This window comes from Hemitrygon akajei, chromosome 23 (assembly GCF_048418815.1).
Source record: "Hemitrygon akajei chromosome 23, sHemAka1.3, whole genome shotgun sequence".
NCBI classification, from domain to species: Eukaryota; Metazoa; Chordata; class Chondrichthyes; order Myliobatiformes; family Dasyatidae; genus Hemitrygon; species Hemitrygon akajei.
In genome coordinates this window covers 12,664,235-12,678,430 of record NC_133146.1, presented here as the reverse complement: position 1 = coordinate 12,678,430, position 14,196 = coordinate 12,664,235, and the positions used below count along the sequence as shown (strand labels likewise).

Sequence of the window (14,196 nt, the reverse complement as noted above, 5' to 3'; positions counted from 1 at the left end):
TTAGCTGACCGCCAAAGCATCTCAACTTACTGTCCAGGTTAGCCGTGACGAGCCTCACTGGAATAGAGGTGCTGTTTGTGATGGCTGTGACTTGCTGGAAAAAACAAGTTAGAAGAGAAATTAGAATCATCTCGGTTGTGCAGTTCCTGGAACCCCCATACGCAAGAGATGCAGCTCGTGATTAGGTATTTTCTTTGAAGCAGCAGCTTGGGGCTATTTATATCATTAAAAAAACACCCATAATTTGAATATGCATGCGTGCCCAACTGGATACATGCACGAATAGAGAGTGTTGTAAGTATACCGTGATGGGAGGGGAGGGGTGGAGAAGGTAGTTGGCATTATTGGTCAGGACGTCAAGTACAGAAGTTGGGATGCCATGTTGCAGTGGTAACACGTTAGTGAGGCCAACTGTTGAGTATCGTCTTCAGCAGGGGTTCCCAGCCTGGGATCCACAGACCACTCGTTAATGGTCGGAATTCATGCCATAAACATGGTTGGGAACCTCTGCTCCCACTGTTATGAGAAAGCAGCCATTAAGCTGAAAAGAGAGCAAGAAGATTTAGACCATAAGACCATAAGACATAGGAGCAGAATTAGGCCATTTGGCCCATTGAGTCTGCTCCACCATTCAATCATGGCCAATTCTTTTCTCCCCTTCTCCCCATAACCTTTAATGTCATGTCCAATCAAGAATCTATCAAGCTCTGCCTTAAATATATGCAACAACCTGGCCTTCACAGCTGCCTGTCATATTAAATTCCACAAATTCACCACCGTCTGGCCTAAGAAATTTCTCTGCATCTCTGTTTTAAATGGACGCCCCCTATCCAGAGGCTGTGCCCTCTTGTCCTAGACTCCCCCAACATGGGAAACATCCTTTCCACACCTACTCAGTTCAGGCCTTTCAACATTTGAAAGGTTTCAATGAGATCACCCCTCATTCTTCTAAATTCAAGCAAGTACAGACCCAGAGCCCATACGTTCCTCATATGACAACCCTTTCATTTCCAGAATGAACCTCCTCTGAACCCTCACCTATACCAGCACACTTGTTTGAGAATGAGGAGCCCAAAACTGTTCACAATACTCAAGGTGAGGCCAAGAAAGATCTCCAATCACGCCTTACTCCTTCAGCGTTACCAAGAGGACATGGCCACAATCATCATGAGGAAATGTTGGCGATGGATTGGACACGTGATGAAAAGAGAGGCCAACTCCATCATCAAGACAACACTTCATTGGACCACTGAGGGGTGGAGGAACTGGGGGAGACCGAAGGCAGCTTGGCACCGTACCGTAGAGGCAGAAGTGAAGACCCCGAACCACATCAGCAGCACAATATAGAAGTTGGCCAAGAGCAGACAGAGAGATGGAGGACCTTCATTGCTGCCCTAAACACCAGCAGCACAACAGGCAGTAACTTTAAACTGTATGAATGAATAACCCTTAGGGATAAAGGAAAATGGGGAGGAGGGAGTCAACAATGACCGGATGGACAAGTAGCCTCCTGTGTTAGTGTAAAGTACAAGCACAGAACCAACGGTGAGATTTAGTGAAGGCATTTATCACACTGAGAAGGAAAAAGGAGATACATTTTTTGGAGAGCTGGTGAGCAAATATTCAAAGAGAATTAGTGAGATGGGGGAGTATTCTTTAATGCACGTAGATATTGCAATCTCAAAAGCATAATGAAAGAACGGCGGGGTTGTTTGTAAAGGAAGTATGTAGGATTGTGAGATGAATTGGGAGAGGTCATCCACAGAACCAGCCCAGGTATAATGGCAGTCTGGCCTCCTCCTGTCAGTACAATTTTGGAAACAGGGACTTAAGAAGTTCAATAATGCAGATCTTTGAATTCAAGTGGTTCGCCTTTAGAAAGGGACATCAGGTCAGGTCTCGTTCTCTCACCACCATTCAGGCCCCAGCAATCCGTCCAGGTGAGGTAACATTTCATCTACTGGACTTGGTGCAAATCATCTAAATCGTTGAGACCTGACGCGGATTGTTGGACATCTGTCTGCCACAAAGCACAGGATCTCCCTTTGGCTATCCATTTAATTTGGACTTCCCATTCCCATTCCAACATGTTGGTCAATGGCCTCCTCTACTGCCACAAAGCGGCCACACTCAGGTTGGAAAAGCAACAATCCTACTCACTCTGGGTATCCTCCAACCTGACGACTCCATATCGCTTTCTCTAGCTTCTGGTCATTTCTCCACCTCCCTTCATTCCCACTTTTTCCATTCCCCATTCTGGTTCTCATCTCACCTCACCTCTTCTCCAACCTGCCCCTCGCCCCCCTCTGGTACCCCTCCACCTTCCCTTTCTCGTAGGGTCCACTCTCCTCTCAGATTCCTCCTTCTTCAGCCCTTTACTTCTTCCACCTATCCCCTCTCAGCATCTTACTTGATTCCCTTCCCCAACCCACCTACCTCCCTCCTCACCTGGTCTCCCCTATCACCTGCTAACTGTACTCTTCACTCTTTCCTCTCTCCCCATCTTCTTTTTCTAGCTTCTGCCCCTCTCATTTCCAGTCTCGATGAAGGGCACCAGGCCGAAATATCGACTGTTTATTCTCCTCTCCAGATGCTGCCTGACTTGTTGAGTTCCTCCAGCATTTTGTATGTATGTGTCGGTCAGGCATGCAGCTGAAGGGGTTAATTTGCTCACTGACGAATCTGTATCGCAGGAATAAATCTCACTGTTGCCCGTGAGGAGTTTGTACGTTCTCCCCGTGATGGCATGGGTTTCCTTCAGGGGCTTCACTTTCCTTCCACTGTCCAGAGACATACTGGTTGGCAGGTTAATCGGTCATTGTAAATTGTCCTGTAATTAGGTCTGGATTAAATCAGGGGATTGCTGGGTGGTAAGGCTCGAAGTGCCAGGAAGGTGAATTCTGTGCTCTATCACAATAAAAATAAATAATGAACCGGGAGCGAATTCAGAAATCTGTGGTGCAGAGGGATTTGGGAGTTCTCATGCTGGATTCCTTGAAGGTTAACTTACAGGTTGACTATGTGGTAAGGGAGATAAATGCAATCTTAGCATTCATTTCGGGGAGGGGGGCTGGAATATAGAAGCGAGGATGTAATGCTGAGGTTTTACAAGGCATTGGCCAGAACACACTTGGAGTATTGGGAGCTGTTTTGGTGTGCTGGCACTGGAGAGGTCCAGAGGAGGTGGATGAGGATGGTGAGGTGAGGAGGGTTTGAATGCTCCGGGCTTTACTCTACTCACTGGAGAACGCTCTGCTTATTGGAGTTTCGAAGGATGTGGGGGAGTCATTGAAACCTATTGAATATTGAAATCCCTTAACTGAGTGAACTTGGAGAGGATGTTTCCTATAATGAGGGAGCCGGCGGCCAGAGGGCACAGCATCAGAATTAAAGGATGTCCCTTTAGAATAGAGATGAGGAGGGATTTCTTTGCTCGAGAGTGGTGAATCTGTGGAATTCATTGCCACAGATGGTTTGGTGGCCAAGTCTTTGGGTATATTTAAAGTGGAGGTTGATAGGTCCTTGGTTGGCCAGGGCATCGAAGGTTACAGGGAGAAGGCAGGAGAATGGGGTTGATGGATAATAAATGAATAGTGGAGCAGACTAGATGGGCTGAATGGCCTAATTCTGCTGCTATGCCTTACGGTCTTCATGTGGCATTACCAGAAAAATGAAAACTTACAATCGGGATGGTGATTATGTAGAGTTTTAAGTTTTCCAGGGTGTTGCTTAGCAGTTTCTCACTCTCCTGTACGGTTTCTGATGTCTTTGCATTGCTGACGAACATGCAGGCACATCCTGCTCTATAGGTGGGGAATCAGAAAGAGGCAAGTAATTTATGTCTGTGCTTTACTAAAAAATGATTAATGTTTGGCGTGCTTAGCCAAGTCCTTGTGTCCTTGTGAGTCCTTGACACGTCTCACTCTCACTTTAGAGCTTCAAGAGTGTGGGTTCTAATTCTGCTCCTGAGATGTGGCCACAAATCGGAGACAGAGCTCAGACCACACTCCAGCACCGTGGGCTTAAATAGCACTCAGACAGGTTCAAATCCCACTCCAGAGATTTGTGCAAACATATCCTGGTTATGATCCAATCCAGTAGTCAAAGTAAATTTATTGTCGAAGTACGTATATGTCACCATGAACAGCTCAGATTCAGTTTCCTGTGTGCATTTACAGTGAAATAAAGAAATACAATAGGATTTAGAGACTGACAAACAACCAATGTGCAAAAGATGACAAATCGTGCAAATAAAAGAGTAAATAAATAAGTTTACTTGTGAGTAAACAGGTTGCAGAGTCAGTTCAGGATGAGGTCAATGAAGTTCTCCACGCTGGTTCAGGAGCCTGATGGCTGAAGGGCAGTAACTGTTCCTGAACTTGGTGGTGTGGGTACCTCCTCCCTGGTGGTGGCAGTGAGCAGAGAATGGTCTGGATGAGGGGGTGTTTGATGATGGACACTGCCTTCTTGTGGTAGCAGTCCACGTGAATGTGCTCAGCGGTGGGGAGGGCTTTGCCTGGACGGACTTGGCCGTGTTCGCTGCCTTTTAGCTCAGCAGCCTCAGATGGTCAAACCGGAATATCCATCATCACGTTCGGTGATACTGGAATAGGAATTGGCTTATTATTGTCACGTGTACCAAGGTACAGTGAAAAGCTTCTCATGCGTACTAATTTGTCTTATCGCACCAGGTTCAGGAACAGTTATCACTGTACAACCACCAGGCTCCTGAGCTGACGTGGATAACTTTAATCACAACTCTGAACTGATTCCGCAACCGACCGGTTCACTTTCACAAACACTTTGCAGATCATTCTCTGTATCAATATTTTTATTTGCATAATTTGCCTTCTTTTGCAATTTGGTCGTTTGTCAGTCATTGGTTATGTATGGATTTTGTTTGCAACTTGTATTGCCTTTTTTATTACCTGCAAATGAAACGCAAGATGGTATTTAGAAACAGATGGGTGCTTTGATAATAAATTATATTTTGACTATGATCATAACAAACAAACCACGACACAGTAATTGAGGAAGGACAATACAAGGTGCATTGTTCTGAGATCAGCTTCGAAATACGGATTATTACCGTCTGCCATTAAACAGGTGTGGCTGCTGGATTTCCATCTGGGTACAAATGGATCTTATCAAAAATAGTTGTCTTGTCCACTTCTACCTAAAATATCGTTTATCAACACGTTACATGTTGCAGGCAGATGGTCCAGCTCCACCGTATTGAGAGCTAACCAATCCTACAGTCGTGGCTCATTCCTTCAAGTCTTAACTGACGTCAAGGATTTAAACAATGGAGAGGGAGAGATTAAGTCAACTCTCAATTCTCCAACTCGTTGAAGAAAAATAATTTAAGTGTCATTTAATGTTTCATTGCAGCAAAATCGTGGCCCATTACATTCATGTGTGTGATGGGACAGTGTAGAGGGTGCTTCACTCTGTATCTAACCCGTGCTGTCCCTGTCCTGGGAGTGTGTGATGGGACAGTGTAGATGGAGCTTCACTCTGTATCTAACCAGTGCTGTCCCTGTCCTGGGAGTGTGTGATGGGACAGTGTAGAGGGAGCTTCACTCTGTATCTAACCCGTGCTGTCCCTGTCCTGGGAGTGTGTGATGGGACAGTGTAGAGGGAGCTTCACTCTGTATCTAACCCGTGCTGTCCCTGTCCTGGGAGTGTGTGATGGGACAGTGTTGAGGGAGCTTCACTCTGTATCTAACCCGTGCTGTCCCTGCCCTGAGAGTCTGTGATGGGACAGTGTAGAGGGAGCTTCACTCTGTATCTAACCCGTGCTGTCCCTGTCCTGGGAGTGTGTGATGGGACAGTGTTGAGGGAGCTTCACTCTGTATCTAACCCGTGCTGTCCCTGCCCTGAGAGTCTGTGATGGGACAGTGTAGAGGGAGCTTCACTCTGTATCTAACCCGTGCTGTCCCTGACCTGGGAGTCTGTGATGGGACAGTGTAGAGGGAGCTTCACTCTGTATCTAACCCGTGCTGTCCCTGTCCTGGGAGCGTGTGATGGGACAGTGTAGAGGGAGCTTCACTCTGTATCTAACCCAGGCTGTCCCTGACCTGGGAGTCTGTGATGGGACAGTGTAGAGGGAGCTTCACTCTGTATCTAACCCGTGCTGTCCCTGTCCTGGGAGTGTGTGATGGGACAGTGTAGAGGGAGCTTCACTCTGTATCTAACCCGTGCTGTCCCTGTCCTGGGAGTGTGTGATGGGACAGTGTAGAGGGAGCTTCACTCTGTATCTAACCCGTGCTGTCCCTGTCCTGGGAGTGTGTGATGGGACAGTGTAGAGGGAGCTTCACTCTGTATCTAACCCGTGCTGTCCCTGTCCTGGGAGTGTGTGATGGGACAGTGTAGAGGGAGCTTCACTCTGTATCTAACCCGTGCTGTCCCTGTCCTGGGAGTGTGTGATGGGACAGTGGGTGGGAGATTCACTCTGTATCTAACCCGTGCTGTCCCTGTCCTGGGAGTGTGTGATGGGACAGTGGGTGGGAGATTCACTCTGTATCTAACCCGTGCTGTCCCTGTCCTGGGAGTGTGTGATGGGACAGTGTAGAGGGAGCTTCACTCTGTATCTAACCCGTGCTGTCCCTGTCCTGGGAGTGTGTGATGGGACAGTGTAGAGGGAGCTTCACTCTGTATCTAACCCGTGCTGTCCCTGTCCTGGGAGTGTGTGATGGGACAGTGTAGAGGGAGCTTCACTCTGTATCTAACCCGTGCTGTCCCTGTCCTGGGAGTGTGTGATGGGACAGTGGGTGGGAGATTCACTCTGTATCTAACCCGTGCTGTCCCTGTCCTGGGAGTGTGTGATGGGACAGTGTAGAGGGAGCTTCACTCTGTATCTAACCCGTGCTGTCCCTGTCCTGGGAGTGTGTGATGGGACAGTGTAGAGGGAGCTTCACTCTGTATCTAACCCGTGCTGTCCCTGTCCTGGGAGTGTGTGATGGGACAGTGTAGAGGGAGCTTCACTCTGTATCTAACCCGTGCTGTCCCTGTCCTGGGAGTGTGTGATGGGACAGTGTAGAGGGAGCTTCACTCTGTATCTAACCCGTGCTGTCCCTGCCCTGGGAGTGTGTGATGGGACAGTGTAGAGGGAGCTTCACTCTGTATCTAACCCGTGCTGTCCCTGTCCTGGGAGTGTGTGATGGGACAGTGTAGAGGGAGCTTCACTCTGTATCTAACCTATACTGTCCCTGTCCTGGGAGTGTGTGATGGGACAGTGTAGAGGGAGCTTCACTCTGTATCTAACCCGTGCTGTCCCTGTCCTGGGAGTGTGTGATGGGACAGTGTAGAGGGAGCTTCACTCTGTGTCTAACCCGTGCTGTCCCTGTCCTGGGAGTGTGTGATGGGACAGTGTAGAGGGAGCTTCACTCTGTATCTAACCCGTGCTGTCCCTGTCCTGGGAGTGTGTGATGGGACAGTGTAGAGGGAGCTTCACCCTGTATCTAACCCGTGCTGTCCCTGTCCTGGGAGTGTGTGATAGGACAGTGTAGAGGGAGCTTCACTCTGTATCTAACCCATGCTGTCCCTGTCCTGGGAGTGTGTGATGGGACACTGTAGAGGGAGCTTCACTCTGTATCTAACCCGTGCTGTCCCTGTCCTGGGAGTGTGTGATGGGACAGTGTAGAGGGAGATTCACTCTGTATCTAACCCGTGCTGTCCCTGCCCTGGGAGTGTGTGATGGGACACTGTAGAGGGAGCTTCACTCTGTATCTAACCCGTGCTGTCCCTGCCCTGGGAGAGTGTGATGGGACATTGTAGAGGGAGCTTCACTCTGTATCTAACCCGTGCTGTCCCTGTCCTGGGAGTGTGTGATGGGACAGTGTAGAGGGAGCTTCACTCTGTATCTAACCCGTGCTGTCCCTGCCCTGGGAGTGTGTGATGGGACAGTGTAGAGGGAGCTTCACTCTGTATCTAACCCGTGCTGTCCCTGCCCTGGGAGTGTGTGATGGGACACTGTAGAGGGAGCTTCACCCTGTATCTAACCTGTGCTGTCCCTGTCCTGGGACAGTGTAGAGGGAGCTTCACTCTGTATCTGACCCGTGCTGTCCCTGCCCTGGGAGTGTGTGATGGGACAGTGTAGAGGGAGCTTCACTCTGTATCTAACCCGTGCTGTCCCTGCCCTGGGAGTGTGTGATGGGACAGTGTAGAGGGAGCTTCACTCTGTATCTAACCCGTGCTGTCCCTGTCCTGGGAGTGTGTGATGGGACAGTGTAGAGGGAGCTTCACTCTGTATCTAACCCGTGCTGTCCCTGCCCTGGGAGTGTGTGATGGGACAGTGTAGAGGGAGCTTCACTCTGTATCTAACGGGTGCTGTCCCTGTCCTGGGAGTGTGTGATGGGACAGTGTAGAGGGAGCTTCACCCTGTATCTAACCCGTGCTGTCCCTGTCCTGGGAGTGTGTGATGGGACAGTGTTGAGGGAGTTTCACTCTGTATCTAACCCGTGCTGTCCCTGTCCTGGGAGTGTGTGATGGGACAGTGTAGAGGGAGCTTCACTCTGTATCTAACCCGTGCTGTCCCTGTCCTGGGAGTGTGTGATGGGACAGTGTAGAGGGAGCTTCACTCTGTATCTAACCCGTGCTGTCCCTGCCCTGGGAGTGTGTGATGGGACAGTGTAGAGGGAGCTTCACTCTGTATCTAACCCGTGCTGTCCCTGCCCTGGGAGTGTGTGATGGGACACTGTAGAGGGAGCTTCACCCTGTATCTAACCTGTGCTGTCCCTGTCCTGGGACAGTGTAGAGGGAGCATCACTCTGTATCTAACCCGTGCTGTCCCTGCCCTGGGAGTGTGTGATGGGACAGTGTAGAGGGAGCTTCACTCTGTATCTAACCCGTGCTGTCCCTGCCCTGGGTGTGTGTGATGGGACAGTGTAGAGGGAGCTTCACTCTGTATCTAACCCGTGCTGTCCCTGTCCTGGGAGTGTGTGATGGGACAGTGTAGTGGGAGCTTCACTCTGTATCTAACCCGTGCTGTCCCTGTCCTGTGAGTGTGTGATGGGACAGTGTAGAGGGAGCTTCACTCTGTATCTAACCCGTGCTGTCCCTGCCCTGGGAGTGTGTGATGGGACAGTGTAGAGGGAGCTTCACTCTGTATCTAACGGGTGCTGTCCCTGTCCTGGGAGTGTGTGATGGGACAGTGTAGAGGGAGCTTCACCCTGTATCTAACCTGTGCTGTCCCTGTCCTGGGAGTGTGTGATGGGACAGTGTTGAGGGAGTTTCACTCTGTATCTAACCCGTGCTGTCCCTGTCCTGGGAGTGTGTGATGGGACAGTGTAGAGGGAGCTTCACTCTGTATCTAACCCGTGCTGTACATGCCCTGGGAGTGTGTGATGGGACAGTGTAGAGGGAGCTTCACTCTGTATCTAACCCATGCTGTCCCTGTCCTGGGAGTGTGTGATGGGACAGTGTAGAGGGAGCTTCACTCTGTATCTAACCAGTGCTGTCCCTGTCCTGGGAGTGTGTGATGGGACAGTGTAGAGGGAGCTTCACTCTGTATCTAACCCATGCTGTCCCTGTCCTGGGAGTGTGTGATGGGACAGTGTAGAGGGAGCTTCACTCTGTATCTAACCCGTGCTGTCCCTGCCCTGGGAGTGTGTGATGGGACAGTGTAGAGGGAGCTTCACTCTGTATCTAACCCGTGCTGTCCCTGTCCTGGGAGTGTGTGATGGGACAGTGTAGAGGGAGCTTCACTCTGTATCTAACCCTTGCTGTCCCTGTCCTGTGAGTGTGTGATGGGACAGTGTAGAGGGAGCTTCACTCTGTATCTAACCCGTGCTGTCCCTGCCCTGGGAGTGTGTGATGGGACAGTGTAGAGGGAGCTTCACTCTGTATCTAACGGGTGCTGTCCCTGTCCTGGGAGTGTGTGATGGGACAGTGTAGAGGGAGCTTCACCCTGTATCTAACCCGTGCTGTCCCTGTCCTGGGAGTGTGTGATGGGACAGTGTTGAGGGAGTTTCACTCTGTATCTAACCCGTGCTGTCCCTGTCCTGGGAGTGTGTGATGGGACAGTGTAGAGGGAGCTTCACTCTGTATCTAACCCGTGCTGTACATGCCCTGGGAGTGTGTGATGGGACAGTGTAGAGGGAGCTTCACTCTGTATCTAACCCATGCTGTCCCTGTCCTGGGAGTGTGTGATGGGACAGTGTAGAGGGAGCTTCACTCTGTATCTAACCAGTGCTGTCCCTGTCCTGGGAGTGTGTGATGGGACAGTGTAGAGGGAGCTTCACTCTGTATCTAACCCGTGCTGTCCCTGTCCTGGGAGTGTGTGATGGGACAGTGTAGAGGGAGCTTCACTCTGTATCTAACCCGTACTGTCCCTGTCCTGGGAGTGTGTGATGGGACAGTGTAGAGGGAGCTTCACTCTGTATCTAACCCATGCTGTCCCTGTCCTGGGAGTGTGTGATGGGACAGTGTAGAGGGAGCTTCACTCTGTATCTAACCAGTGCTGTCCCTGTCCTGGGAGTGTGTGATGGGACAGTGTAGAGGGAGCTTCACTCTGTATCTAACCCGTGCTGTCCCTGTCCTGGGAGTGTGTGATGGGACAGTGTAGAGGGAGCTTCACTCTGTATCTAACCCGTACTGTCCCTGTCCTGGGAGTGTGTGATGGGACAGTGTAGAGGGAGCTTCACTCTGTATCTAACCCGTGCTGTCCCTGTCCTGGGAGTCTGTGATGGGACAGTGGGTGGGAGCTTAACTCTGTATCTAACCCGTGCTGTCCCTGTCCTGGGAGTGTGTGATGGGACAGTGTAGAGGGAGATTCACTCTGTATCTAACCCGTGCTGTCCCTGTCCTGGGAGTGTGTGATGGGACAGTGTAGAGGGAGCTTCACTCTGTATCTAACCCGTGCTGTCCCTGTCCTGGGATTGTGTGATGGGACAGTGTAGAGGGAGCTTCACTCTGTATCTAACCCGTGCTGTCCCTGTCCTGGGAGTGTGTGATGGGACAGTGTAGAGGGAGCTTCACTCTGTATCTAACCCGTGCTGTCCCTGTCCTGGGAGTGTGTGATGGGACAGTGGGTGGGAGATTCACTCTGTATCTAACCCGTGCTGTCCCTGTCCTGGGAGTGTGTGATGGGACAGTGTAGAGGGAGCTTCACTCTGTATCTAACCCGTGCTGTCCCTGTCCTGGGAGTGTGTGATGGGACAGTGTAGAGGGATCTTCACTCTGTATCTAACTCGTGCTGTCCCTGTCCTGGGAGTGTGTGATGGGACAGTGTAGAGGGAGCTTCACTCTGTGCTTAACATATGTCACACCTTCTCTAGGAGCCTTTGACATCTGTGACTTTAAGTTACTGTGTGTCCCTTTGAGCAGCTTATCCGATGTTAGAACATTGGAGAGTTTACACGGACACAAACATCCCCGCGTCATCATCTAGGACATCTTCAGAATGCGGTCAAAAGTTAATAGCTGAAGAAAGCAGCATCCATTATTAAGGACCCTTGCCATCCAGGGCATGAACTCTTCTCACTATTACTGAGGGACAGGACCCTGAACACACACTCAACGATTCAGAGTCGGGAATTCTGAATGGACAACGAACTCATGAACACCACCTCACTATTTTTCTTTTACACCATTTACTAATTTTATTTTATCATGTAGTTTATTGTGTTTTTAATCCTCACGCTGTACTGCAGCCACAGGAGAAGTTAAGGACACATGTCAGTGATAGTGAATGTAATCCTGAAGAGGAGCGGCGTGGCTCAGAGCTCACTCACAGTATGACTGACGTGACGACAAACAGGGCCACGGTCAGCAGCCTCCTCCTGACGTCCATCGAGCCGGTCTGCTGCTGGTACATCTTCCCGCCACACCTCCCACAGCAGCGGCAGCAGCAGAAGCAGAGACCGATGAGCGGCATGAGGAGCAACAGCAGGATCCCGATGATGGCACACACAATGTAGCCGACCTCGTACTGAACCACCTGGGGGCGAGACAAGGTCACAGGTTAGAACGCGCGTCAGGAGACCGGGCCGAGACCCTTCGTCAGGACTAAAGAAGGAGGGGGCAGGGGCCCTATAAAGAAGGTGGGGGGAGGGTGGAAAACCAATCAGAGGAAAGATCAAGGGGTGGGGGAGGGGAAGCAGGAAGGGGATAGGCAGGAGAGGTGAAGAAGGAATCTAAGGGGAAAGCACTCTGGGTAGTAGAAGAAGGCAGAGTCATGAGAGAGGTGATAGGCAGCTGGAAGAGGAGACAGAGTGAAGGTGGGATGGGGGAAGGGAGAGGGAGGGAATTACTGGAAGTTGGAGAATTCGATGTTTATACCAAGGGGCTGGAGACCACCCATACGGTATATGAGATGTTGTTCCTCCAACCGAAGTTTGGCCTCATCATGGCAGTAGAGGAGGCCATGTATGGAATGGGATATCCGAGTGGGATGTGAAGCAGAGTTGAAGTGAGTGGCAACCGGGAGATCCTGTTTGTTGTGACGGACGGAGCGGAGGTGCTCGACGAAGCGGTCCCCCAATCTGCGTCGGGTCTCGCCGATGTAGAGGAAGCCGCACTGGGAGCACCGGATGCAATAGATGACCCCAACAGACTCACAAGTGATGTGTTGCCTCACCTGGAAGGACTGTTTGGGGCCCTGAATGGTGGTAAGAGAGGAGGTGTAGGGACAGGTGTAGCACTTACGCTTGCAGGGATAAGTGCCAGGTGGGAGATCTGTGGGGAGGGACGTGTGAACTAGGCAGTCGCGGAGAGAACGATCCCTGTGAAAAGCAGAGATGGGTAGAGAGGGAAAGATGTCCTTAGTGGTGGGGTCCTGTTGAAGGTGGCGGAAGTTGTGGAGGATAATACGCTGGATCCGGAGGGTGGTGGGGTGGTAGGTGAGGACAAGGGGAACTCGATCCCTGTTGTGGTGACGGGAGGATGGGATGAGGGCTGAAGTGCGGGAAATGGAGGAGATGCGGGTGAGGGCATCATTGATGACGGCAGAAGGGAAACCACAATTCATAAAGAAAGAGGACATTTGGGATGTCCTGGAACGGAAAGCCTCATCCTGGGAGCAGATGTGGCGGAGACGGAGGAACTGGGAATAGGGAATAGAATTTTTGCATTTGGCAGGGTGGGAAGAGGTATAATCAAGGTAGTTATGGGAGTCAGTGGGTTTATAGAAGATGTCAGTGGACAGTCTATCTCCAGAGATGGAGACCGAGAGATCGAGAAAGGGGAGAGAAGTGTCCGAGATGGACCAAGTGAATTTGAGGGCTGGGTGAAAGTTAGAAGCAAAGTCGATGAAATTGACGAGCTCAGCATGGGTGCAGGAAGCAGCACCAATGTAGTCGTCAATGTATCGAAGGAAAAGGTGGGGGAGCAGTACCAGTATAGATTTGGAGCATAGACCGTTCCACATAACCCACGAAGAGGCAGGCATAGCTGGGGCCCATGCGAGTGCCCACCCTTGGTCTGAAGAAAGTGGCGATAAGTATGTTTATGGGTAGGAGCAAACATGAATGTGTTAAGATACAAACTCCTGTGATGGAATTTACATGGGGTTACACACATTATTTTGGACAAGAAAGAAATACATGGAAATTATTATTCAACCACTATTATTACTAATTTTTTAACAACAATTATTATTACTTAGTTTAACAGTGTGGAATTACAATTGCACATAAATATCTATTTAAGTGCCTAATTATTTTTCTTTTAATATCATCTCAGTGTGTACTTGTGAATGTATAAATATATATAGATTTATACATATATAAAAAATGGAAAAGGCTTTATATGTAAAAAGAAATTATGTAATACTTGGGAATACCTTATCCAAATAAAAATAAAATTAAAAAAAAAGTAAAGGAGTGAAAATAATCAAAGAACCCACTCACCCTGGGCACTCTCTCTTCTCTCCTCCCCGGTCGGAGAGCAGATACAGAGGCCTGAAGGCCTGTACCACCAGGCTCAAGGGCATGTTCTATCCCACTGTTATAAGACAATAAAGATGGACTCCTCATCTCCCATTCTTACTTATCATAACCCTTCCACTTGATTCGTTTGACGGCACTGCAGATTGTACCTGTCATATTACCTTCAGCGTTCCGTTAACAGGCGATTCTGCAGATGCTGGAAATTCTAAAGGAACTCACCAGGTCAGGCAGCATCTATGAAGGGATTAAACAGCTGGTGTTGCAGGCTGAGACACTCCATCAGGACTGGAAAGGTAGGGGGCAGGAG

General features: G+C 49.9%; 1 protein-coding gene across 5 annotated transcripts in view; it reads right to left on the bottom strand.

The window, feature by feature from the left end:
* LOC140715160 (prominin-1-A-like) overlaps window positions 1-14,196 on the bottom strand; it is a 134,468-nt gene that overhangs the window by 92,100 nt on the left and 28,172 nt on the right. For all 5 annotated transcript variants that reach the window (XM_073026940.1, XM_073026943.1, XM_073026945.1 and 2 more), the window contains exons 4-6: window positions 11,736-11,941; window positions 3,683-3,803; window positions 31-94 (exon numbers count right to left, since the gene is read on the bottom strand). In XM_073026940.1, coding sequence (XP_072883041.1) covers window positions 31-94; window positions 3,683-3,803; window positions 11,736-11,941 — 391 coding nt within the window. The remainder of the gene's footprint in view (window positions 1-30; window positions 95-3,682; window positions 3,804-11,735; window positions 11,942-14,196) is intronic.